This window comes from Ursus maritimus, unplaced genomic scaffold (genome assembly GCF_017311325.1).
Source record: "Ursus maritimus isolate PB19 unplaced genomic scaffold, ASM1731132v1 scaffold_9, whole genome shotgun sequence".
NCBI lineage: Eukaryota > Metazoa > Chordata > Mammalia > Carnivora > Ursidae > Ursus > Ursus maritimus.
Window position 1 is genome coordinate 4445393 of NW_024427107.1, and position 25018 is coordinate 4470410.

A 25018-nucleotide genomic window follows, 5' to 3' on the forward strand; every position below is an offset into this window, starting at 1 on the left:
TTCACTCAGTCCCAGTATTGCTTTATTTGGTGTGGTACAAATTGCAAAAAGATTTCCATAAATGTTTCCAGAAGAGCACTGTATTATGCAAAGCGAATTCAGTTTATTGGGGCACATTAGAATCAAACAACACTGTTAATATTTTATTTGTCTTAAAAACTACCTCTATTAATGTTTGGGGATAGAATGATCAGAAAACTCTGAGTATATTCTCCATTTTTATGCAAAATTTTGCAGAGGGGGAGGAAGAACTAGATCATTTTGCTTTGTCAAGTCTTGAGGTTAAAAAAGGAGAAAAAACCTCAGTAAGGTTATGAAATTAAGCGTGTTTAAAGTTGTCTGATGAACATCTCCTTTCAGTTCTGTACATGTATCTGTAAATTTGATTCCTTTCAGGAAAGGGGAGCTTAAGTGTAATGGCCCACCAACTGCTGTGTGCCCGCCTTGTCAGAGCACTGCCCAGATGGGGGAGAACAGGAGTCAAGGAGGAAGGGGGCAGACGGGGTGGAGCCCGAGGAGGGACACTGACGCAGAACACTTGAACCCCGGCCCTCAACTCTCACCACAAAATACCTAGACTTCAAAAAAACCCAAGTTTCTCTCACAATTGGGTATTCTTTATCTCCCCTTGCTTCCTGGAGAAAAGTAGCCAGATAATGTAACTATCACAATTAAATCAGCCTTACCACATGAAATTTTCCCCTAAAGAGAACAACAGACCACCATTGACACCAGAGAGGGCCATCCTAGGAAACTGGACACTCCCACAGCATACAAATGGATATTAATGACTGCCTCTGTGAGATAATTTTCTTTGAATAGCAACAACGCTGTCTTACTCATCATTTTGCATCATTAGGTATGTAAATGGTTCACTGTCTTGCAAGCTCCACTGTTTTTTCCACAGACTGGAAAGGTAAGACATTAACTACATTTTTTTTTTGGTCTTAATAATTGAGATAGCCTCTTATTTTGATTATTTGCTTCCCTTATAATTTCATGACAATCCAAACACTACATTACTAAAAATCTGTTCTTGAAATTTAATGCTAATTTTAAACATATGGCTTATCTCAGGATAGACATATGTGTTCAGTATAGATTTTACATATAAATAGATGGGAAATATATTCAATATGGTTAAAAGTATTATGTATATTAGGTATATGCTGTTGTTTATTGAGATATTTCACCATTCATTGTATTATTAAAGTTTGCTGAAGTAAACAAGATTGTCATGTATCTATAATTTATATCATATTCACAGTGAATGAACAAATATAGTAAAATAGCAATTAAAAATTATTCAATGTCAATTTCATTTCATTGATATATTTGAGTAAAGACAATCAAAATTTTCTGATACTTCATAGTTCACTCACTGTGCAACAACTGCAGTGGTTTTGAAACAGATATTTTGTCTAAACAATGACAACTGGATTAGAGTGTCAAAAAATCAGTGAGTTATTCATTCAGAATTTCAAAAAATAACTGGATCCCAAAAGAATCAATAAGTTAATTGATAAATAACACTTGGAACACAAGGTAAATGCCCAATAAATGTTAGCTTTTTTTATTACTAATATTAGTTTCAGTTTAATACAGGTTATTTACTTAATGTAATAGGAAAGTTCTCATTAACTTAAAGTCAACTAATGTAACCTTAATTCTCATTCATAATTTTTTGGGTTGAGGATATAGTCAAAGTAGAGAATATTGTAAGTGGAAATATCATTTAGAAAGTTATTGCAAGAGTCTAAATGATCAAAGAATGAACTATGAAAGAAGAGGTCATATGGAGAAATGGAAAAGAAGCAATATTTGCAGGAAAAACTGGTGAGACGTGGTGGTTGAGGTAAAGAAGGAGGAGGAAGCAGAAGAGGTTTTGGCTTCCTCCTTATAGAATATGGACTGTATTAAAGGACTGCCAGGAGGTTATAAGGTCTTGAGGTGAAAATGAGGAGTTCAATTTAGAATACATTCAAGATCAGTTTTTAACACGTGGAATCGGAAGGCCTGTGGGTCATCCAAAATGAAATGTCCAACACGCAATTAGATACTCAACTAGAATTTCAAAGAAGACATCATTTGGATTTATTTTTTATATCATTACAAACAGTATATACATGGTATTTGTGTTTCAAAATTTTCATTTAATCCATGCTGTGTCACTATTTCACTTTTAGCCAGTCCACATATTATACTAGTGTCTCACTGATAAACATTCTATCATGTATACATGTTCTAAACCACTTCCCAACTAATTGTTGCACGTTTGAATTCTACTGTAGGAACAGAATTTCTATGCCAAGAAGGACTCTTGAGAGTGTCCAGTTCCACATTTTTAAGAAATGAGAAAATTAATTCCAGTTATGGGTAAGGTATCCAAAGTGGCTGAGATCAATAAAGGTAAGTTTATAATGACAACCCAAGGTTTTTCCCACTATCTCACACTGTTAATATCCAATATAAATGTCTTGTGTCCTCTGACTGAACCATTTTCACAAGCAAGAAATGAGTCATAAGAATATACTGTGAATTATGAACTTCACAGCACTTACCAGCACAATATACATAAGAGGTGTTAAAATAAATTATGTTTTGAAAAAAAATTGTGAGGTTTTTTGGGTCTAAAGTAATATGTATAGCTTTCATATGCCAAATATCATCCAGAGAAAGAGGTATGCTGAAATGAGTAATATTTGCCAATACAAAATACTTTGAGGACATCCTAAGCCAATGGATAGGTTCCCCGTAAATACTATATGAGCATTACAGGTTTTTTAAAAATGTATTAGAACTATCACATATATGAAAAAAAAAGCCTCCTTAAAAAATCAAAACCTTTGGGAACCCTGTTTTTTTTTTTGCTATTATAAATGCTTTACTTTGAACATCACTCATTCAAATGAATGGTTTATATACATAATGCCCAGATTTTGTTTAAATTGTTATAGTGTATTTTATTATTTTAGATTACTTTGTATGGTTTTATTCCCAACACAGAATAGAAACTCACAAGGCATAATCCTCTTTGTATCACTTCTTACACAATGAGTGGAGTTACACCATTCCATCACTGCTGAAATAGGGCATTAAGATTGGAAAATCCTCCTATAATGCATGGTCTTTTCCCTTTAAATAGGATGACTGCTGAATGAAAGGGTCTAAGTCATAAAATGTTCTATAAGTGATATTTTATATTGACACATTTCCTCCTATTCTGCTAATTTGGGGTGTGTGAACACAAACACACACACACACACTCTTAAATCTTAAATTTATTCATAACTTTAAAATTTATATCTTCATACTTTTTCTTCTCTCTATAAAAATATTTCTAATATCATAAAATTTATTTAGTATGAGATAGCAATATAAATTAATTATCCCTTATATTTATATTAAAATGTCTCAAGAGCAAAAAACATAATATTTTCTTGACTGAATAACTTCTTCTTTTGTACTATTTTATCTCTATAGCCTGACTTTCTGTTTTCTATAACAATAGAGCAGAATATTGGTGAATGCTATGTATCACTGTTTTAAAATCTGGTAAATAGAGTGATTAATACATTTGAATCTAAATGTTTTACTTTTAATGTGTATATATGAAATAGTTAAATTTCAGTCTACACAATGAAATTCTTATGTTGGAGGTTCTAAAATGTTGACCAATGTGACTATAGTGTTTGTGTGTATGTGGCAGAAAAAAACAGAGATAGGGAGAGAATAAGAAGCAGAGAGAGAATATTTGTGTATCTGTTTGTTTAGTGGTAAAGATTTCTAGCATCTTTAGAACCTAAAAGATAGTAATTTAAATTTTATAGTAAGTTTTTTCCAAAATGCTCAAGAATATTTTCTCATAGATCTCATAAATAGTTAAGCAGTAGAAAAGAGGCTCTATGAATTATAAAAAGAAACACAACTACTACAGATTTTAAATCAGGAAAAACATGAAGTCAAAGCAAATACCAAGTAAGGCTAAGATTTTGTAACTTGAAAAAATTCTATGTGATGAAGAATTTCTGACCCTCCTAGAATAAATATTTGCTGGTTACTAGATACATTGTTATAATTTTAAGACTAATATTCTGTATTTTTACCATACAATATAATAAATATATAAAGATTGATGCACCATTAATGAAAATATATAGTTTATATAAAACACCCAAACAGATGAGTATTTGGATGTTTGATTTCTCAGGAGAATTTTCAAGTGTATGAAACTATTGTACTACATAATAGGAAGACAGTGACATCTTTAAAAATGTGATTTAATTAAATAAATCTATTTTTATCCAGGCCTCTATTTATAATGAGAAGAGTTACCCAACAGTTTTAGAGACCCGTAAAAGCTGGAAAAACTAAAAGGAAAAAATAAATCTGTAAAACCCTATTTATGAAATCTGCCCATTTCTAGGGAAACCAAAAAGCAGGCAAAGCCTAAAATAGTACTCCATATGCTTGCAGCTAAACTCATTTACTTCAACTGCTGATTGTCAGTAAGGCAAAAGCTCCTAAACCCACCCACAAAAAAAGCAACCCTAATGTCACTTCCCATGTCCCCACATGCTGTGCTTTTCTTGAATGCTTTCCCCATGTGGAGAACATGCCAGTCCATCATCACAGCCAGTCCCCATTCCCATACCCACAGCTGAGGTTTCTACTTGACTCTGCCCGCAATTAGACTCTCTCACTTCCAATACAAACTGATTGATTGAAAAAAAAAAAGGATTTTATTTTTTGTAAAACTATGACAATTTTTTTAAGCCATCACCATTTGTAAACAACTAGCAGAGGGCTACAGCTAAATAACCAGATGAATGACAAAATGTAAAACAATGCCAAATATGTTGACCAATAATAAAAGTTCCAAAATATTGAGATATTTGTTCTTATTAGTGGCAAATCTTACCTGGAAGTTTGATTGATTGACTGATTTTTAATTTTATTATGGAACTAAATATACCAGATCAGAGTAACTCGTACATGTTAAATTCCATTTATCCTTAAATCCCTGACTCCACTTTATTTAGTTATTAATGTATCTTATATTCTATAATTTCATTTCCTAAGAAAATGTGATATACATTTGCAAATCCTTCCTATTTTTGTTCACTTTTGCCATTGATAGTTTTGGTGTTTGATACCCTTTAATGTAGCTTACACTTAAAACTTAGATTTAAGAAATTAAAATAACTCTGATTTAATATTAACACATTTGAGTAGAAAAAAACATATAAGGGAATTTGGGTAGTGAGGCAAATCATTTAGGATTAGGAGTTGAAGCTATCAGAGACATTTATTTGGATTGCATGAAGAGCCATACATACCTACAACTGTGAGAAACATGTTGGCTGTGACAAGGCCAAATGAATTCCGAGCCACACATTCGTATCTTCCTTGGTCAGCTTGCCCTGCGTCATAGATGGTTAGCATGCCTTCACCACTGACATGGAATTTGCCACTCTCAGTAATCTGAACACCTGCCTAGGGAGTGAAAAGAATTGTCACTGGAGCACTAGGGTGCCTGGGTGGCGCAATTGGGGTGCCTGGGTGGTGCAGTCATTAAGCGTCTGCCTTCAGCTCAGGGCATGATCCTGGGGTTATGGGATCGAGCCCCACATCAGGCTCCTCCTCTATGAGCCTGCTTCTTCCTCTCCCACTCCCCCTGCTTGTGTTCCCTCTCTCACTGGCTGTCTCTATGTCTGTTAAATAAATAAATAAAATCTTAAAAAAAAAAAGAATTGTCACTGGAAGAAAATATGATTCCTTAAAAAATAACATCTTACATTTTGTTTGATATGGTTTCATTTGTTCAACAAAAGTCTACTGAGCACCTACTGTGTCAAGCATTAAATGAGGTATTTTATGAATCTAATGAAAAGAAGAAAAAAGAGAGAAAGCGCTTTCTAGGAAGTGTGGTTTATCTTTCTCTCTTGATTAAAATGATAGTCAAAATTCAATTATGTAATTATTTAATATTATGAACATTTAAAAATCATCATTTCAGTGAAAGAATACATAGTTTATTCATATTTTTCTTACTTCTAGAAAAGGACTCTGACAACAACAATAAAAAAATTTGAAAAGAAGGAAAATTATCATAAATCTACCAACTAAAAGCATCAAAATATTTTCATGTTTCTGATTCCTCTTGTTTTTCTTCTTTATACGAACTCTTAAGTTTTATGTAGCTGCAAAGCTTTATATATCATTTTTTCTCAATTAAAATTATACCTTAAGAAGATAAGATGACTATGTTTCATATGAAATTATCAAAGTGTATCAAAGTGTATTCAGTTATAATTAGTATGGATTTATGTACTTTTCATTATTATGCTATTAATTTTTAAAAAGGAAAATAAATTGGCTCTCTAGGACTGTGTTGGAGTGGAGCAGGGGATGCTTCTTTCCTACCCCTCCCCCAAGAGATTCACAAGAAACTGAGGATGGAAACTGCTGTTTCAAAAGAACTCATTCATACCCCAGTGATGACTAGTAGATGAGAATGTAACCAGAAAGGTTCAGAGTGAAAAAAAATTCTTCATAGGTCTTCAGATTCTCACAGTTGTCTTTGGCCACTACTAGAAAATAAGCCCAAGGTGATGGATGGCTGGTAACTCAGGGTAGGAGATGAGAGGAACTAACAGGACCTACCAGGTGGAGGGCAGATGAAAAAAGACCAGACATACAGAAGGCTAAGAAGTGACCAGGTGCACAAGCAATAAGGTCCACGGGGTTTTTCCTTTAGGACTATCTCCCTCCACTTCCTCTTCCTGGACCATCATTACATCTTCTTTGCAAAAGTACTCCCTTCCTATCTGCTCTCCTTACGTACTACCAGAACTCTCAAGCTAACCCTAGAGTTCTATAGCCTTTGCTTAGAGTCTCTAAGCTATCAGCTAGCTTTCCAATAAATTCCTTATCTGCTTATTTTGGGAATAGCCTAATTCACATCTATCTTAACCTTGTGAATAGAAGAGGATTATTATAAAGATTAAATGTGAGAGCATTCATAAAACATCTGGCATATAATCAGTCCTCAATCAATTCATTTGGGATTAAAAGCTACCTTTTAGAAATTAGACTGAGCTATTTTGCTGATACGATTATATGATACAGTATTTAGTATAATGTCAAATAAGGCTTTAGAGACTGACCAAAATGTGTATTTTTCACATTTCCTATTTTTAGTAAAAAATATTAGAATTATATAATATTACATTCAAAAGAAATTATAAAAACTATTCAGACTACTTGAAAGTACCTGAGCCTAAAGGTTCAACTTTGAGACCACTAAATTTATTTTTTATAAAGAACTGCTTGTGATGGTCAGCTACAGCACAAGAGAAGTGAGCCACCAAACCTCAAAGAACCAAAAGAAGTAAAATATATAAATAAGAAGCTATTATTTCTTTAAAGTCACTCAAGTTTTGAACCTACAGAAGGACTTTTTTCATGTTACTTTGTTTTAAAACCAAGTTTTTCATTCTTGTTTCAGCTAATGCCTTACTTTTATTTCATTTCTGAGTTATTAATTCAAATTCAAATTCAAAATTGTTTCTTGCTAGTTACTAAAACTCTTAATTTACAAAAGACAAAAGCAATTATTCCTTAGAAGAATTTAGTTGTGCTTATGAAGCTTTCATCACCAAGCAAATAAGAAAGGATAAATTTATCAAAGCCCTGAACCAAAACCAGATGTAGTCACTTAAAAAAATGAACAACAACAACAACAACAACAACAATAACAACAACAACAAAAAAGCTGGAAATAAACTTGTTTCAGTGTAAAAAATATTACTTGCTAGCAAAATTCACAACAGTAATAAATCAATGTGAGAATCACTACCTCTTTTCAGTGGGTCAATACATTTGTCAATGTTTTTAATATTACTATACCTTTAGTTGAGATCTTACCTTGTTCCAGGTAATTATGGGTTGTGGTTCTCCTTGAACATGACATGGAATGTTTATATTCTTGCCAACCTCTACACTTGCATCCTGAGGTAGTTGAGTAAACACTGGGAGAGCTGTGGAAACAAATCAAAATGACATCATGTCAATACCATTTTTGTCAACATGTGCCATCTAAGTCAAATCATGTAAATCTGGATATGATATTGTTTAGCCACACTAGTGTTTTTAAAAGCAATTACTTGGACATCAGAGAGAGTAATAAATATCAAAGCCAGGGTACTGATAATTAGGATAGAGATAAGAACAGAAAAAAAGAAAGAGAAATACACAAAGCCTTTAACCTTGATACTTTAACCCTAACATTCACCCTTAAATATTTTTATTATTTATTTCTTCAGATGAGTAGTGGGTACAAAGATTTTAGTACTCTTTTTCAATATCTTTTCATAAGCCTGAAAAAAAGATATATGGTAACATCAAAAGTTTATTGCTGTCTAAAACAAAGACATTCAATCTTACTTTGTGTCCTCAAAAAACAAACTATCGTGACTGACCTAATATGAAATAGATCTTTGGAATAACCCTATAACTATTAATAACATTGTAACCCTATAATCCTATATTTTTTAAATCCCAAAACATACATTTTTAAGAAAGAATTAAAATCTTTTTACTAGATCTAGAATTCTATCCAACATAGAATCTCTTCTAGAAACTAAAAGAGGAAGGCATGTTTCCTTCTTTTTAGAAGGCTTATCTTAATACCAAAACCAGATAAAGTCAGAACCAAAATCAAAAAAAAAAAAAAAAAACAACCAAAAAACCTATAGACCAGTACCTCTCATTAATATAGACACAAAAATCATTCATAAAGTATTGGCAAATAGAATTCATCAATATAAAAAATGTTTATACACCATGACCAAAGAGAGTTTATTCCAGGGGTACAAGACTGGTTCAGTATTTGAGAATCCACTATACAAAAAAATTAAGAAAAAAAAGTCCTCATAATTTCAATTAGTGCAGAAAGTGTTTGACTAACTAAAAACTCTCAGAAAAATAGTAATAGAGAGGCTGCACAACTTGAAAATGAACATGGACAGGAATATGGTGGAGGAGTAGGGAACCCTAGTTCTGTCTGGTCCCTGGAATTCAGCTAGATAGCTATCAAATCATTCTGAAAACTGCAAACTCAACTGGAGATCTAAGAAAAGAACTGCTGTAATTCTACAAAGAGAAAAATGACCACATTTTGTGAGGTAGGAGGTGAGGAGAAGTGAATCTCAGGTGATATATCAGAAGATAAACCCCGGAGGGAAGGAGACTGGTACCATAAAGTAATGTAAGCAGTGGAGGGTAAAACTGAAACTTTTAGAAGTCTGCTCTGGTTGGGGACGTCCCTGCCTGAAAGGTGCTCAGGTGGCAAAGTGGGGTGGAATCCCAGGTGGGACAGTGTGCTCTCTGGAGCCCCAGGGTCACAGAAAGAAGGGAGGTGCCTGAGAGCAGCAGCATTCCCAACGATTGGAGCAGGGAAGCCAGCTGCAATGGGGTTGTTCAGGAGTGGGCTTTCTGCTCATTGTTTCCATCAACCACAAACTGCTGCACAGTTGAGTGACTGTTCTCCATCAGGGGCACAGCAAGAGGCAGAACTGCAGCAAGAACCCCCCTCCCTCCTCCTCTATAAAGTTTGGAGACTCCAAATTGGGTCTCCTGCCTGAGATAAAAACACTCCGTCAAAGGCTGGGTGAACACAGTGTGGACAGAAAACAGGGAAACAAGAGTAATTGATTGCTTTTCTGTGAGGGCTCACTTAAGGGGAGGCAAGAACTGTGGGGCAAGGGGGAGGCAAGTTCTGTGGATCTCTATCCACAGAACTTTCAGCTCTGTGGATAGAGATCAGGACACTGCCCATTTCTTTTTCATTTTGATCTCCCAAAGTGGTGTTGAAAGGCTTCAGGGAACAAAAGCCACATAGAGCAATCCAGAGCCACTTATACTGAGCCCAGGCCCCTGGCAAGGGGTATGCAATTCCACCAGACAAAGACACTTGAGAATCAGCGCAACAGGCCCCTGCCCAGAAGAACAGCAGGAACATCCTGCTAACCATGTTTTCTGATCATACAGAACTGCAAAATACAGAACAGCATTAGGGGAAAATAGTAGAGAGAATTCATGTTTTTTTCTCATGATTTAGTCTTTCAGTTTTATTTTTTTTCCTTTTCAACTAATTTATCACTCTTTTTAAAAGTCTTTTTTAATTTTCATTTTTACATTTATATTTTATGTATATATTTTTTCATTTTTGGCTTCCTTTCATTGTATTCAGTTTATTTGTGTATATATCTATACACAAAATACATATATGTGTATATATATATACACACAGGTATATATATGTATTTTGTGTATAGATATATACACATGTATATACATGTATACATATATGTATATACATATATATTCATTGTATTCAGTTTTATTTTGTATATATATATAAATGAAATATATATGTATATATATACATGTGTATATATGTATATACATATATATACATATACATATGTATATTCATATACATAAACATATATATGTGTTTTTCTTTCTTTACAATTTTGGGATCTAATTTCTTTCTCATTTATTGTTCTTTTCTGTTCACCTGTTTGATTTTATTCTCTCTCTCTCTTTTTTTTTTTTTTTGGTATCTGATCTCTTCTGATTTGTTTAGTGTGTATTTTTCTAGGGTCATTGTTACTGTTTTTGTATTTACTCTCTCATTTATATATTCTTCTCTGCTAAGAACAACAAGATGGAATAACTCATCCCCAAAAGTAGAACAACAGGCAGTACTAACTGCCAGGGACTTAATATGGACATAAATAAGAGGTCAGAATTACAATTCAGAATAACAATTATAAAGATACTACCTGGGCTTGAAAAAAGCATAGAAAACACTAGAGAATCCCTTTCTGGAGAAATAAAATAACTAAACTCTAATCAGGTAGAAATCAAAAAGGCTATTACTGAGATGCAGTCAATAATGAAGGCTCTAACTGCTAGCCTAAATGAAGCAGAAGAGAGAGTAAATGATATAGAAGACAAAATGATGGAGAATAAAGAAACTGAGAAAAAGAGGTAAACAACCACTGGATCAAGAGGGGAGAATTTGAGAGATAAGTGACTCCATAAAGTGAAGCAATATTAGAAAAATTGGGGTCCCAGATGAAGAGGAAAGAGAGAGAGGGGCAGGAGGTATATTTGAGCAAATTATAAGTGATTTGGGGAAGGAAATAGGCATTCAAGTCCAGAAGGCACAGAGAACCTCCCAAAAAATCAAAAATAAGTCAACATGTAGACATATAATAGTGAAGGTTGCAAATTTCAGAGTCAAAGAGAAAATCCTAAAAGCAGTTCAGGAAAAGAGGTCCTTAACCTACAAGGGTAGAAACATAAGGCTGGCAGCAGACTATACACACAGACCTGGCAGGCCAGAGAGGACTGGCATGATATATTCAGCATGCTAAAAGAGAAAAAAATATAGCCAAGAATATCCAGCAAGTCTGTCATTCAGAATAGAAGGAGAGGTAAAGAGCTTCCAGGACAAACAGAAACCAAGGAATCTGTGATCACTAAACCAACCCTACAACAAATATTAAATGAAATCCTTTAAGTGAAGAAAGAGCCCAAAAGTAACATAGACCAGAACGGAACAGAGACAATATACAGAAACAAAGACTTTATAGGTAATACCATGGCACTAAATTCATATCTTTCGATACTTACTCTGAATGTAAGTGGGCTAAATGCTCCAATCAAAAGACACAGGGGATCAGATTGAATAAAAAAGCAAGACCCATAGATATGCTGTTTACAAGCGATTCATTTTAGACCCAAAGACACCTCCAGATTGAAAGTGAGCATTTATCATGCTAATGGATGTCAAAAGAAAGCTGGAGTGGCAATCCTTATATCAGACAAATTAATTTTTTTAAAAAGATTTTATTTATTTATTTGAGAGGGAGAGAGATCACGAGCAGGGAGGTAGAAGGGTAGAGGGAGAAGTGGACTCCCCACTGAGCAGGGAGCCGATGTAGGACTCCATCCCTGGGGTCATGACCTGAGCCACAGGCAGATGCTTAACTGACTGAGCCACCCAGATGTCTCCAGACAAATTGGATTTTGAACCAAAGACTGTACTAAAAGATGAGGAAAGTCACTATATCATAATCAAAGAGTCTATCCAACAAGAGGATCTAACAAATGTAATATTTATGCCCCCAACACATGAGCAGCCAAGTATATAAACCAATTAATAAGAAAATTAAAGAAACACATTGATAATTATACAATAATAGTAGGACTATAACACCCCACTCACAGTGATGGACAGATCATCTAAGCAAAAGATCAACAAGGAAACAAGGGCTTTGAGTGACAAACTGGACCGGTTGGACTTCACAGATATATTCAGAGCATTCAATCCTAAGTAGCAGAATAAATATTCTTCTCAAGTGCACATGAACAGTCTCCAGAATAGACCACATACTGGGTCATAAATCAGGTCTCAACCAGTACCAAAGATTGGGATTATTTCCTGCATATTTTCAGACCACAATGCTTTGAAATTTGAAATGAATCACAAGAGGAAATTTGGAAGGAACACAAATACATGGAGGTTAAAGAGCATCCTACTAAAGAATGAATGTGTCAACCAGGAAATTAAAGAACTAAAAAAATTCATGGAAAAAATGAAAATGAAAACACAACTGTTCAAACCTTTGGAATGCAGCAAAGGTGGTCCTAGGAGGGAAGGATATAGCCATACAAGTCTGTCTCAAGAAGAAAAAAGTCTCAAATACACAACCTAATCTTACACTTAAAGGAGCTGGGGAAAGAACAACAAATAAAGCCTAAGCCCACCAGGAGAGGAACAGAAATCAATGAACTAGAAACCAAAAGAACAGCAGAGCAAATCAATGAAACTAGGAGCTACTTCTTTGAAGGAATTAATAAGATCGATAAACCCCTAGTCAGACTTATCAAAAAGAAAAAAGACCCAAATTAATAAAATCATGAATGATAGATCACAACCGACACTAAGGGAATAAAAATAATTATAAGAATATATTATAAGCAACTATATGCCAACAAATTAGGCAATCTGGAAGAAATGGATGCATTCCTAGAAAGCATATAAGCAATCAAAATTGAAACAGGAAGAAATAGAAAACCTGAACAGAACCATAACCAGCAAGGAAATTGAAGCAGTAATCAAAAATCTCCCATCAAACAAGAGACCAGGGACGGATGGCTTCTCAGAATTCTCCCAAAGAAGAATTAATACTTACTGTTCTGAAGCTGTTTCAAAATATAGAAATGGAAAGAAAACTTCCAAATTCATTCTATGAGGCTAGAGTTATCTTGTTCCCAAAACCAGACAAAGACCCCACCAAAAAGAATTACAGACCAATGTCACTGATGAATATGATTGCAAAAATTCCCACCAAATTACTAGCCAATAGGATCCAACAGTACATTAAAAGAATTGTTCACCACAACCATGTGGAATTTATTCCTGGGCTGCAAAGGTGGTTCAAAATCCACAAATCAACCAATGTTACACACTACATTTATCAAAGAAAGGACAAGAACTATATGATCCTCTCAATAGATTCAGAAAAAGCATTTGACAAAGTACAACATGCTTTTTTTTTAAGATTTTATTTATTTATTTGACAGAGAGAGAATACAAGCTGGGGGAGCGTGAGAGGGAGAAGCAGGCTTCCTATTGAACAAGGAGCCCGAATGCGTGGCTCCATCCCAGGACCCTGAGATCATGACCTGAGCTGAAGGCAGCTGAGTAACCTACTGAAACAGTCACATGCCCTGACAGCACGCTTTCGTGATTAAAACAATCCACAGTGTAGGGATAGAAGCAACATACTTCAACATCATAAAAGCCACCTACAGAAGGCCCACAGTGAATATCACTCTCAATGGGGAAAAACCGAGAGCTTTTTCCCTACGGTCAGGAAAACAACAGGGATCTCCACTCTCATCACTGTTGTTCAGCATAGTACTAGAAGTCCTAGCCTCAGCAATCTGACAACAAAAAGAAATAAAAGGCACCCAAATTGGCAAAGAAGAAGTCAAACTCTCACTCTTTGCAGATGACATGATACTCTATGTGGAAAACCCAAAAGACTCCACTCCAAAAGTGCTAGAACTCATACAGGAATTCAGCAAAGTGGCAGGATATAAAATCAATGCACTGAAATCAGCTTCATTTCTATACATTAACAATGAGATAGAAGAAATAGAAATTAAGGAATTGATCCCACCTACAATTGCACAAAAAAACATGAGATACCTAGGAACAAACCTAACCAAAGAGGTAAAGGATCTGTACTCTAAAAACTACAGAACACTTATGAAAGAAATTGAGGAAGACATGAAGAAATGAAAAAACATTCCATGCTCATGGACTGGAAGAACAAATATTGTTAAAATGTCTATGCCACCCAGAGCAATCTATATATTCAACTCAATCCCTGTCAAAATACCATCAACATTTTTCACAGAGCTGGAACAAATTATCCTAAAATTTGTATGGAACCAGAAAAGACCCTGAATAGCCAGAGGAATGTTGAAAAAGAAAACCAAAGCTGGTGACATCACAGTTCCGACTTCAAGCTCTATTACAAGCTGCAACCATCAAGACAGTATGGAACTGGCACAAAAACAGAAATAGATCAATGGAACAGAATAGAGAACCCAGAAATGGACCTCAACTCTATGGTCAACTAATCTTTGAAAAGCAAGAAAGACTATCCAATGGAAAAAAGACAGTCTCTTCAACAAATGGTGTTGGGAAAACTGGACAGCCACATGAAGAGGAATGAAACTGGACCATTTTCTTACACCATACACAAAAATAGACTCAAAATGGATGAAAGACCTAAATATGAGACAGGAATCCATCAAAATTCTAGAGGAGAACATAGGCAGCAACTTCTTTGACCTCCGCCTCAGCAACTTCTTACTATACACATCTCCAAAGGCAAGGGAAACAAGAATAAAAATGAACTATTGGGATTTCATCAAGATAAATCTTTTCCACAGCAAAAGAAACAGTTGACAAAACCAAAAGACAACATACAGATTGGGAGAAGATATTTGCAAATGTCTTATTAGATAAAGGGCTAGTATCCAAAATCTATAAAGAATCTATCAAACTCAACACCTAAAGAACAAATAATCCAGTCAAGAAACGGGCAGAAGACATGAACAGACATTTCTCCGAAGATATAAAAATGGCCAACAGACACAGGGAAAAATGCTCCAGATCACTCGGCATCAGGGAAATACAAATCAAAACCACAATGAGAGACCACCTTACACCAGTCAGAATGGCTAAAAATAACAAATCAGGAAACAACAAATGTTGGGGAGGATTGAGAGAAAGGAAACCTCTTACACTGCTGGTGGGAAAGCACGCTTGTAGAGCCACTCTGGAAAACAGTATCGAGCTTCCTCAAAAAGTTGAAAGTAGAGCTTCCCAATGACCCAGCAATTGCATTACCAGGTATTTACCCCAAAGATACAAATGTAGTGATACAAAGGGTCACCTTCACCACAATGTTTATAGCAGCAATGTCCGCAATAGGCAAACTGGAAAAAGCCCAGATATCCATCAACAGATGAATGGATAAAGAAGAAGTGGGATAGATAGATGATAGATAGATAGATGATAGATAGATAGATAGATGATAGATAGATAGATAGATAGATGATAGATGTATATAGATAGATAGATGATAGATAGATGATAGATAGATGATAGATAGATGATAGATAGATAGATAGATAGATAGATAGATAGATAGATAGATAGATAGATAGTAGAAAGATACACACACACACACACACACACACACACACACACACACAATGGTATACTACTCAGCCATCAAAAAATGAAATCTTGCCATTTCCAATAATGTGGATGGAACTAGAGGGTATTATGCTAAGAGAAATAAGTCAAACAGAGAAATACAATTTTCACATTATTTCATTCATATGTGGAATTTAAGGAACAAAACAGAGGATCACAGGAGAAGGAAGAGAAAAATAAAACAAGATGAAATCAGAGAGGCAGGCAAAGCATAAGAGACTTTTAACTATAGTAAACAAACTGAGGATTGCTGGAGGGAGTGGGGGTAGGGGGATGGGGTAACTGGGTGATGGGCATTAAGGAGATCATGTGATGTAATGAGCACTGGGTGTTATATGCGATTGATGAATCACTGAACTCTACCTCAGAAACTCATAACATATGATAAGTTAATTATTTGAATTTAAATAAAACAAAATAAAATTTATTATTTTTAAAGATATTATTTATTTAATAATAAATATATTATCTATTATTATTTATTTACTTGTCTCAGAGAGAGAGTGCACGTGTGAACAAGTAGGGAGAGCGGCAGGCAGAGGGAGAAGCAGGGAGCCTGCTGTGGGACTTGATCCCAGGACCCAGGGATTATGACCTGAGCAGAGGGCAGACACCCAACTGAGTGAGCCACCCAGGCATCCCAAAATAAAATTAAATTTAAAAAAAAGAAAAAGAAAATGAACATAGACAAAAACCTACAATAATCATTTACTTAATGGTGAAAGAGTAATTGTTTTCCCCTTGCGATATGGAACAAGGCCAGGATGTCTGCTCTCAGATCTCTGACTTAACATAGCACTGGAAGTTCTAGCCAGTATAATATGACAGGAAAAAAACATAGAAGACATACAAATCAGAAAAGAAGAGATAAAACTGTCTCCATTTGCAGATGACATTAGTGTCTATACAGATAATTCTAGAAATCTACAAAATACTTCAAAGTGAGCTCAAAAAGATTGCAGGATACAAGATAAATGTAAAAAAATCAACTGTGTTACATATTCAAGCAATGAACATAAGAACACAAAAATTTAAAAAAGAATACCTTTTACAATTTTTCAAGAACATTAAAATATTTATGTATAAATCTAACAAAACGTGTGGTACTTGTATGCTGTGAACTACAAAATGTTGTTGTAAGAAATCAAATGTGATATAAGTAAATTAAGAGACACATCATATCCATGAATTGGAAGTCTCAAAATAGTAAAGATGTCATTTCTCCATGAATTGATAATAGGTTTAATGCAATTCTTACCAAAATTCCAGAAAGATTTTTTTTGATATAGACAAGATTATTCTAAAATTTATATGGAAATGCAAAGGAACTGAAATACCTAAACAATTTTCACCAAGAAGAATAAAGTGAGAAGAATCAATCCACTAGATTTGGCCTTTTCAACAAATGGTGCTTGGTGATTGGGTACCTAAAGGGGGGAATAAAATGAAGCACGAACTATGTCTCACACTTCATACAAAAATTAACTCAAAATGGACAACAAACTTAAGTATAAAATGTAAAACTATAAAACTTTAAAAAGAATAGGAGAAAATCTTTGGAATGTAGGACGAGGAAAAGAGTTCTTAGATCTTGTATTGAAAGTGTAATCCACCAAAGAAAAAAATTATAAACTGGATTCCATCATATTTTAAAACTTCTGTGTTGTGAAAACTATGTGGAAAGGATGCAAAGACAAGTTTCAGACTAAGAGAAGACATTTACAAGCCACATACACAACAGATGATTAGTGTCTAGAGTATACAAAGAACCTTCAAAATTCAACAATAGAAGACCAAACAATTCAAATAGAAAATGGGCAAAAGACATGACATTGCACTGAAGAGAATATACAGATGCCAAATAAGCCTGTGAAAAGATGCTCAACATCACTAGTCATGAGGGAAATGCAAATTAGAACTGTAAGGTATCACTACATATCTGTCAGAATGGCTAGAATAAAAAATAGTGACAACACAAATCACTAACAAGGATGCAGAGAAACTGGACCACTCATACATTACTGGTGGAAAATGCAAAATGGCAAAGCCACTCTGGAAAAGAATTTAGGAATTTCCTTAACAACTTAAAGAGGACACTACCATTCAATCCAGCATTTGCACTCTTGGGCATTTATCCCAGAGAAAGAAAACTTACTCTCACACAAAAGCCTGTACATGAATGTGTATAGCAGCTTTACTAGTACTAACCAAATTAAAACCCAGATGTCCTTCAATGAGTGGATGATTAAACAAACTGTAGTTTATTCACACTGTGGCATACTACTCAGCTGTAAAAAGAATAATTGATAAATGATTGGATAATCAAAAAGACAACTGATAACACACAAAATCTGGATGAACCTCCAAATAAATATGCTGAATGGAAAAACCCGTCCCAAAAGGTTACATACTATATGATGCTATTTATATAACATTATTGAGACAAAGAATTATAGAAATAGAGAACAAATTAGTAGTTGCCAGGGTTTTAGTAGGTGGAGTCTGTAGCTTGGTAATGAGTTTGGATCTCTTTGTGTTATTGCTTACAACTAAATGTGAATCTACAATTATTTCAAACTAAAAACTTTAAAATAAATCAACTATGTGGACATGTAGGGAATAATACACACCAAACTCAGGTTAATGGCAAGTAGGTTGGAGTGGAGAACAGATGGAAAAGAAGAAGAACAAACAATCTTTAAGCACATTTGTGATGTTTATTTCTTCATTGGAGTAGTGGGCATAAGGGCTTTTCATCATATCTTTCTTGATGGCTTTTTGTATGACTGAAATAAAAATAAATGGTAACATCAAAAATTTATTATGAAGATAAAAATATTCTGTTCTTGAAGCGAGAACTGTATTTTGTTATAGTCAAATCTTCCACTCTATTTAGATTTGCTAAAACTAAGGCTTATAGATTCCTGACAATGCATAGCGGACATCTCATGAGGACTGGTGACTCTATTAGGCAGTGACCTTCCTGATTCACCCAAGGAATCTCTAACTAACACTTCACATCATGCCCTCCATTATCTGATGTCCTGTATCTCTAACCATGTTCACCTCCTGTCTTATTAGCTACTCATTACCACCACTTACCCGTCATCACTTACAATCTTTTGAAAATACCTAATACCACACCCTACAGCAAAACCACCTCTTCCTCCTGCTCCATTATCTCCTCATTTTGGTCGCTATCTAGATTGCTAGGAACTTTCCTCCTTCTTCCTGTTGACCAACCTGTCTAGTGTCATTCCCTTTTCAGCCGGGATCCTAAGTTTCATCACCTCTACCACTTTCCTTCCCAAACTTTCAACTCCTTTACCCCATTGTCCTTCTGTTCAACACACTGGCACTGTGTTCTTCATGCCTGTCCTTCAAAAATATCTGAAGTGATCATGTGTCCTGGTTTATCAGAGACAAACGTCCTTTGTCACTTCCGATCCTATTGAACAACAATAAAAAATTTGTCTCTCAGTACACCCTTCACCAACAAAACATCAGCATTTTTTACTCCACAGGAGAAAAACAAAAACAAACAAAAAGCCAAAACAAGCCCTCAGACTATAAATACTTCAACTTCCTACACTCCTCTTTCATAGAGGTACTTCTCTATATACCCATTCCTGACTGCCCTTCTCTCCTCATCTAAAATGAAGAAATGCCTCTTATCTTATCCTTCAGGCAAATTGCTTCATTGAATTTTGCAAATCCCATCCCATCTTGCCACCTGAGAAATCTTGAACCACTTTTTACTCACTCTCTTCCATCTTTCTGCCTTCTTCCCTTAAGAAAATACTCAGAATAATAAGCTCTTCCCCTTATTTGCCCATATCCTTACCTCATCTTCAGTGTCACCTTCTTACGGCTTGCCTTCACAAAGAAATGTCTTGGAAAAAAACAGTCTCCGCCTACCTGCTCCCCTTCCCCTTTTCACAGAAGCTCATTTCCCTTGACTGCACGAAAGCTGTTCTTCAGGTCCTTAAATACAGAATCTTAAAAAAAAAAATCAGTTTTTATAGAAAGTACCTTTTTGTAGCTCCTTCTGGAGATAATTCTTAGCTTTTGGGATTCCTTTCTCCTCTGAGATTCTGTGTCATCCTGAGGATTTGTTATGGTACAATTCACAGCTTTTCTTTCTTCTGCCTTAAAGGAATTCCCACCTTTGGCCCTCACATCTTCTTACTCAACTAAATGACTTCATTCACAACCATAATTCTAAAGGACTTCATTCACAACCATAGACTATACAACTTAGCTTCATGCTCATAAGCCAACCATCTTAGAGACATCTACATTCAGTCCCAACAAGCATACCAAATGCAACTTTCTCCAAACTATACACATTATCTGTCCCCATTTGCTAATTTATCTGTCCCTTTTGCTATTGAACTAGAAATTTCTTCCTATATTACAAATAACAAAAAAACTTGTCAGTTATATATGTTGCAAATATCTTTTGCTTCTTTTTTTAAAAGTGAACGGAAGATATAAATTATAATGTAGATGACTTTATCAATCTTTTCTTATAGTGATTTTTATATTTTGTTCTAAAAGTCTTCTGTACTATTATCATAAAAATCTTGTTTTAATTCATAAATATTTAAGTATTTTTAACATTAAAGTCCTTTTTAAATCTGGAATTGCTTTTTGGCGTACAGGGTAAAGTGAAGATACATTTCATGTTTTCCCTGTGACCAGCTCCCTAGCACTATTGAGGAGATCTACTTTCTGTAGATGAGCAGTACTACCACTGTAATTAATGTCTTTCTTTCTGTTCCATAGGTCAATTTGTCAATCTCCATGCCAATAACACAAAATGTTAATTACGATAGATTGAGAACCTCTTACTATAAGATTCTCTTAGGTATTCTTAAATCTTTGCTCATTCATATGCAGTTTTAACCAACCTTTCATTTTCTACCAAAAACCCTTCCAGGATTTTCACTGGAATTGCATTGACCTACAAATCAATATTGAAAGGACTAATACCTTTACAGGAGGATTTGTCTTTTAAATTTCTTTCAACAACATTTTTTTCCCTACAAGTTCTTGTACATCTTTTGTTAGATTTATTTATGTTTTAAATTTCATTTTACTGTAGTAAGAACACTCACCATATATCGCCCTTCTTAAAAAATTATTAGTTACTAATCAAAGGGTATAGAGTTTCAGTTAAGCAAGATGAAGAAGTTCTACAGATATGCAGTACAATAGTGTATGTATAGTCAACAACGTATATTGTTAGATTTATTTTACCTAAGTTATACTTTCTTGTTTTTTTAAGACATATCATTTAAAAAATAAAATTAGGTATTCTGTTTGTTTGCTGATGTGTAGAAAGAAAGAAAGAAAGAAAGAAAGAAAGAAAGAAAGATATTTTTACCTATTAATGTTAACTAATAATCTTGCTAAACTCTTATTATTTCTGATAGTGTATTTGTAAATGTTTCTGAATTATGTATGAGGAAAATTATACTACATATAAATAATAAAATCATATGCCTTCTTTCTAAATTCATAACATTTGTTACCATTTCTTTTCTTTTTGCACAGGCTAGGACCTTCCATTACAGTGTTGAATAAATGCAATCTTCTTTCTACTCCCAAAGGAAATATTTCTAACATTTCATCTTGAAAAACATCACTTTCAAAATGTTCCCTAGATTATCTATAAAAAGCTTTTTTTTAAGAAAACATTTCAGTTGTTTATTTCTGTATTGCTAATTTCTTAATAATGGAGATATGACAAATTTAATCAAATGTTTTGTGTACATCTATTTATTAAAATCATAATTTGTCCTCCATTAATCTATTAATGTCATTGGATTCAGTTGGTCAATATTTTCTATAGAGATTATTCTGAATTTTTTTTCTCATAATATCCTTTATTAGTTAAAGTTGGTAACTATTTCCTGTTCTATTCTCTGTAATAGTTTGTATAAGGCTAAATTGATCTTAGAACATTTACAGAATTTGTCTACAAAATAACTGCCAGATTTTAATTTTTTTCTTATCTTTTATTTAAAGAATTTGTTGATTTTCCAACTCCATCTTTTTCACCTTTCTGATTTGAATCCTGTAACCATATTTTTTTTTATTTTTTCTACCTACCCCTGATATTTTGCCAGGTATACAAGATTATACTACTTTAATTCCAATAATCATTTTCCTAACTGATATTCCATTGTTAGGTAGTATTGAATTATGTGATTTTTATTCAGTGCCACATCATAGCAATTATTATTATTAATATTTGATACAGAAAATATTTTAACATTTCCTACATGTTCAGCAGTTTCTTTGTTCACCTTTGCATTCTTTTTTGAATATCAGTCATTCTTTCAAGATCTTTCTTTTCTTTAGGAATTTCCTTAAAGTAGTATTATAGTTGGCAAACATTCTCAGTTTACTGAAAATATCTTTATTAAGCCCTTGTTCTTGAAAGATTGATAGTTATACAACACTATATTTACTGTTATTTTTCTTGAGACACTTTGAAGTTTTTTTAAAAGGTTTTATTTATTTATTTGATAGAGAGAGAGCATGAGCAGGGGGAGGGGCAAAGGGAGAAGCAGGCTCCCTGCTGGGCAGGGAACTTAATGTGGGGCTTGATCCCAGGACCCTGGGATCAGGACCTGAGCCAAAGGCAGACACTTAACCGACTGAGCCACCCTAGTGCCCTGAGACACTTTGAAGTTTTGATTCCTGATATCTTGTGACTTCTATTGCTCCTGATATGAAACCTGTTGTTAATTTAATTGATATAGGTGATTTGCCTTTCCTCTCTAACCAGTAATACCACTACTGTGAATTACCCATTGAGTGAGGAAACCGTATCAGCAGAGACTATGAAATAACCAGCTGTGAGAAAAAACAATTGGCTAAAAGGCCACAAGCTGACCTGGGTCTCCCATACCAGGGAAATAAGCAGTAGGGGAAGCTCAATATGCTCTCTGAATATAACTCATGTAATGCTGGAGAACTAGCCCTGCAGAGGACCCTGATGACCAGTTAAGACCTTATAACAAAAAAGAGAAGGTCACATTGCCATTGGCTTCCCATTAGTGAATTTGTCCCTTCCTCTCCATTTCTTCTGGGCCATCACTAGGCAGGAATAATTGAAAGATTAAAAGGAAGAAAGTATACAAAAAACTAAACCTTGACCTTTCCCAGTCCCTAACACTCAGATGGACGCCCCAATCTACTAGAGTCACCTGCTCCAGCCTGCGCTGAGAAGGCCAGGAAAAGAACTGAGTATACATTGTGAGATTTAAATATTGAAAAGAAGAGATGGAGCCTCATGGTTTGGGAGCATAAGGGTGGCATTTCCAGTTTTTAATGGTCCAACAGCAACAGGGAGGATGAAAATCAGAAATGTACTGCTAGTTTTGTTTATAAAACTACCAGCTTCATTTTCAGTAAAATTAGGGAAGCACTAAAGCCCACTCCACCAAAAAAGTTGGAGTGAAGGGCTACTTAAAACAGAGAAGATGAAGTAGAGATGTGTGTGGAAGAGGCTATGACACAGATCTCAAGAAGGGCCAGGCACATACATTTCCTGACTAGAAAGACATCTCCAGAACAAAATCTGCATCACATGCACTTAGTGCTATTTTTCATATGTTTACCCAGTTATTCCCAAAGGTTTTATTGAATTATCTTTTCTTCACTCAAAGGAAATGCCATCTTTTTCATTCATGACATTCCCATATGAAAGGGAATCAATTTGTAGATTATATATTTTGTCTTAATGTACTATCTGGGTAGTTTTAATTTATGTAGCTTTATTATATATTTTATAATTTAGTATGAAAAGTCCTCCTCAATTATGGTCCTCTTTCAGAATTTTCCTGGTTATTCTTTCTTATGTCTCTCGGCTAATTGTAATGATTTGTCTCTCCAAATCTAGTGATAGGAATGACAGCAGAAATCTTTTCTTTAGTGAAAATATTTATACCATTTCTCTATTAAGCAGGATTCTGACTAATTAGTTCAGTAAAGCGAGGGTAATTTATAACAAATCCTAAAAATTCATTAAAATATTTAAAAGGAAAACTATCTTGTATATCTATGCAAAAAATCCAGATATGTAAATTTATCATGTTAAAGAAATGTCTGTTCACACCTATGTTAACTAAGAGTTTCTAATGAGAATAAATGTTGAATTTTAGCAGATGTCTTTTTATCATCTATGGAAAGAATCCCGATTTTTCTTCTTAAATGCATTAAGATAATAAAATATATTAATAGCTTTCCTATTATTGCACTATATTTGACTTTCTGAAATAAAAACCACTTAACAATGGACTAATATTTTTTCATGTGCTACTGGATTCTTTATGATTTATAATTATATTTATTTATTTACATTATTGGATTTTTTGCATAGATACACAAGATAGTTTTTCCTTTATATATTTTAATGTATTTTTAGGATTTTGGTATCAAGCTTAGTTTTGTTTTACTAAAAATATTTCTGGTGTGTTTTTTATTTTCTAGTTCCTGAAACAACATAAATAGCATTAGAATTTTTGTTATTTATAGATATGACGGTCTTCCTTGGGAAGGCACATGGCCACATACTCTTATTGGAGAGAGCTCTTTTGCAAGTTTAATATTCAAAATAATTAACAGTCTATTAAGCTATGCCAGAGAGTAACAGCTGGGTATCTGCACTGTTGTGATCGTTGGCAACTTTTTTCTCCCCTACTATATCCTGTTTATATTTCTCTCTCTTCTGGAATTAGTTTTCATTAATTATATGTTTCAATAAAATTATTAGTTTCATCCAATGTTATATATATATATTTGCATATACTTGAACAAAATATTAGTGGAAAAAATAAAACCATTGCATAGCTAAAGGTTAGAAGCATCTCTGGAGTGAATACACTGTTGAAAACATAGCAAGGGACATATGTTGGTTATATGTAACTATGTTCACCACATTAGAAATTAAATCTGAGAACTTAAAAATGTATTTACTTATTCAAAAATTACAGTTATAAACTCATACAATTTTCAGATAAATAACACAATTTTACAAACATTAATTAATTTTCCAAAAATAAAAGTAATAAATGGAGTAGCATATTGTTCTACACTTTTGCAAATCTCAATAATTGAATAACT

The 25018-nt window shown here is 34.1% G+C and overlaps 1 protein-coding gene across 1 annotated transcript in view; it reads right to left on the reverse strand.

The window, feature by feature from the left end:
* The window catches only part of PXDNL (peroxidasin like), a 450345-nt gene that overhangs the window by 79371 nt on the left and 345956 nt on the right, over nt 1–25018 (reverse strand). The window contains exons 13-14 of the mRNA XM_040625808.1: nt 7930–8042; nt 5340–5496 (exon numbers count right to left, since the gene is read on the reverse strand). Of these exons, the coding sequence (XP_040481742.1) occupies nt 5340–5496; nt 7930–8042 (270 nt within the window). The remainder of the gene's footprint in view (nt 1–5339; nt 5497–7929; nt 8043–25018) is intronic.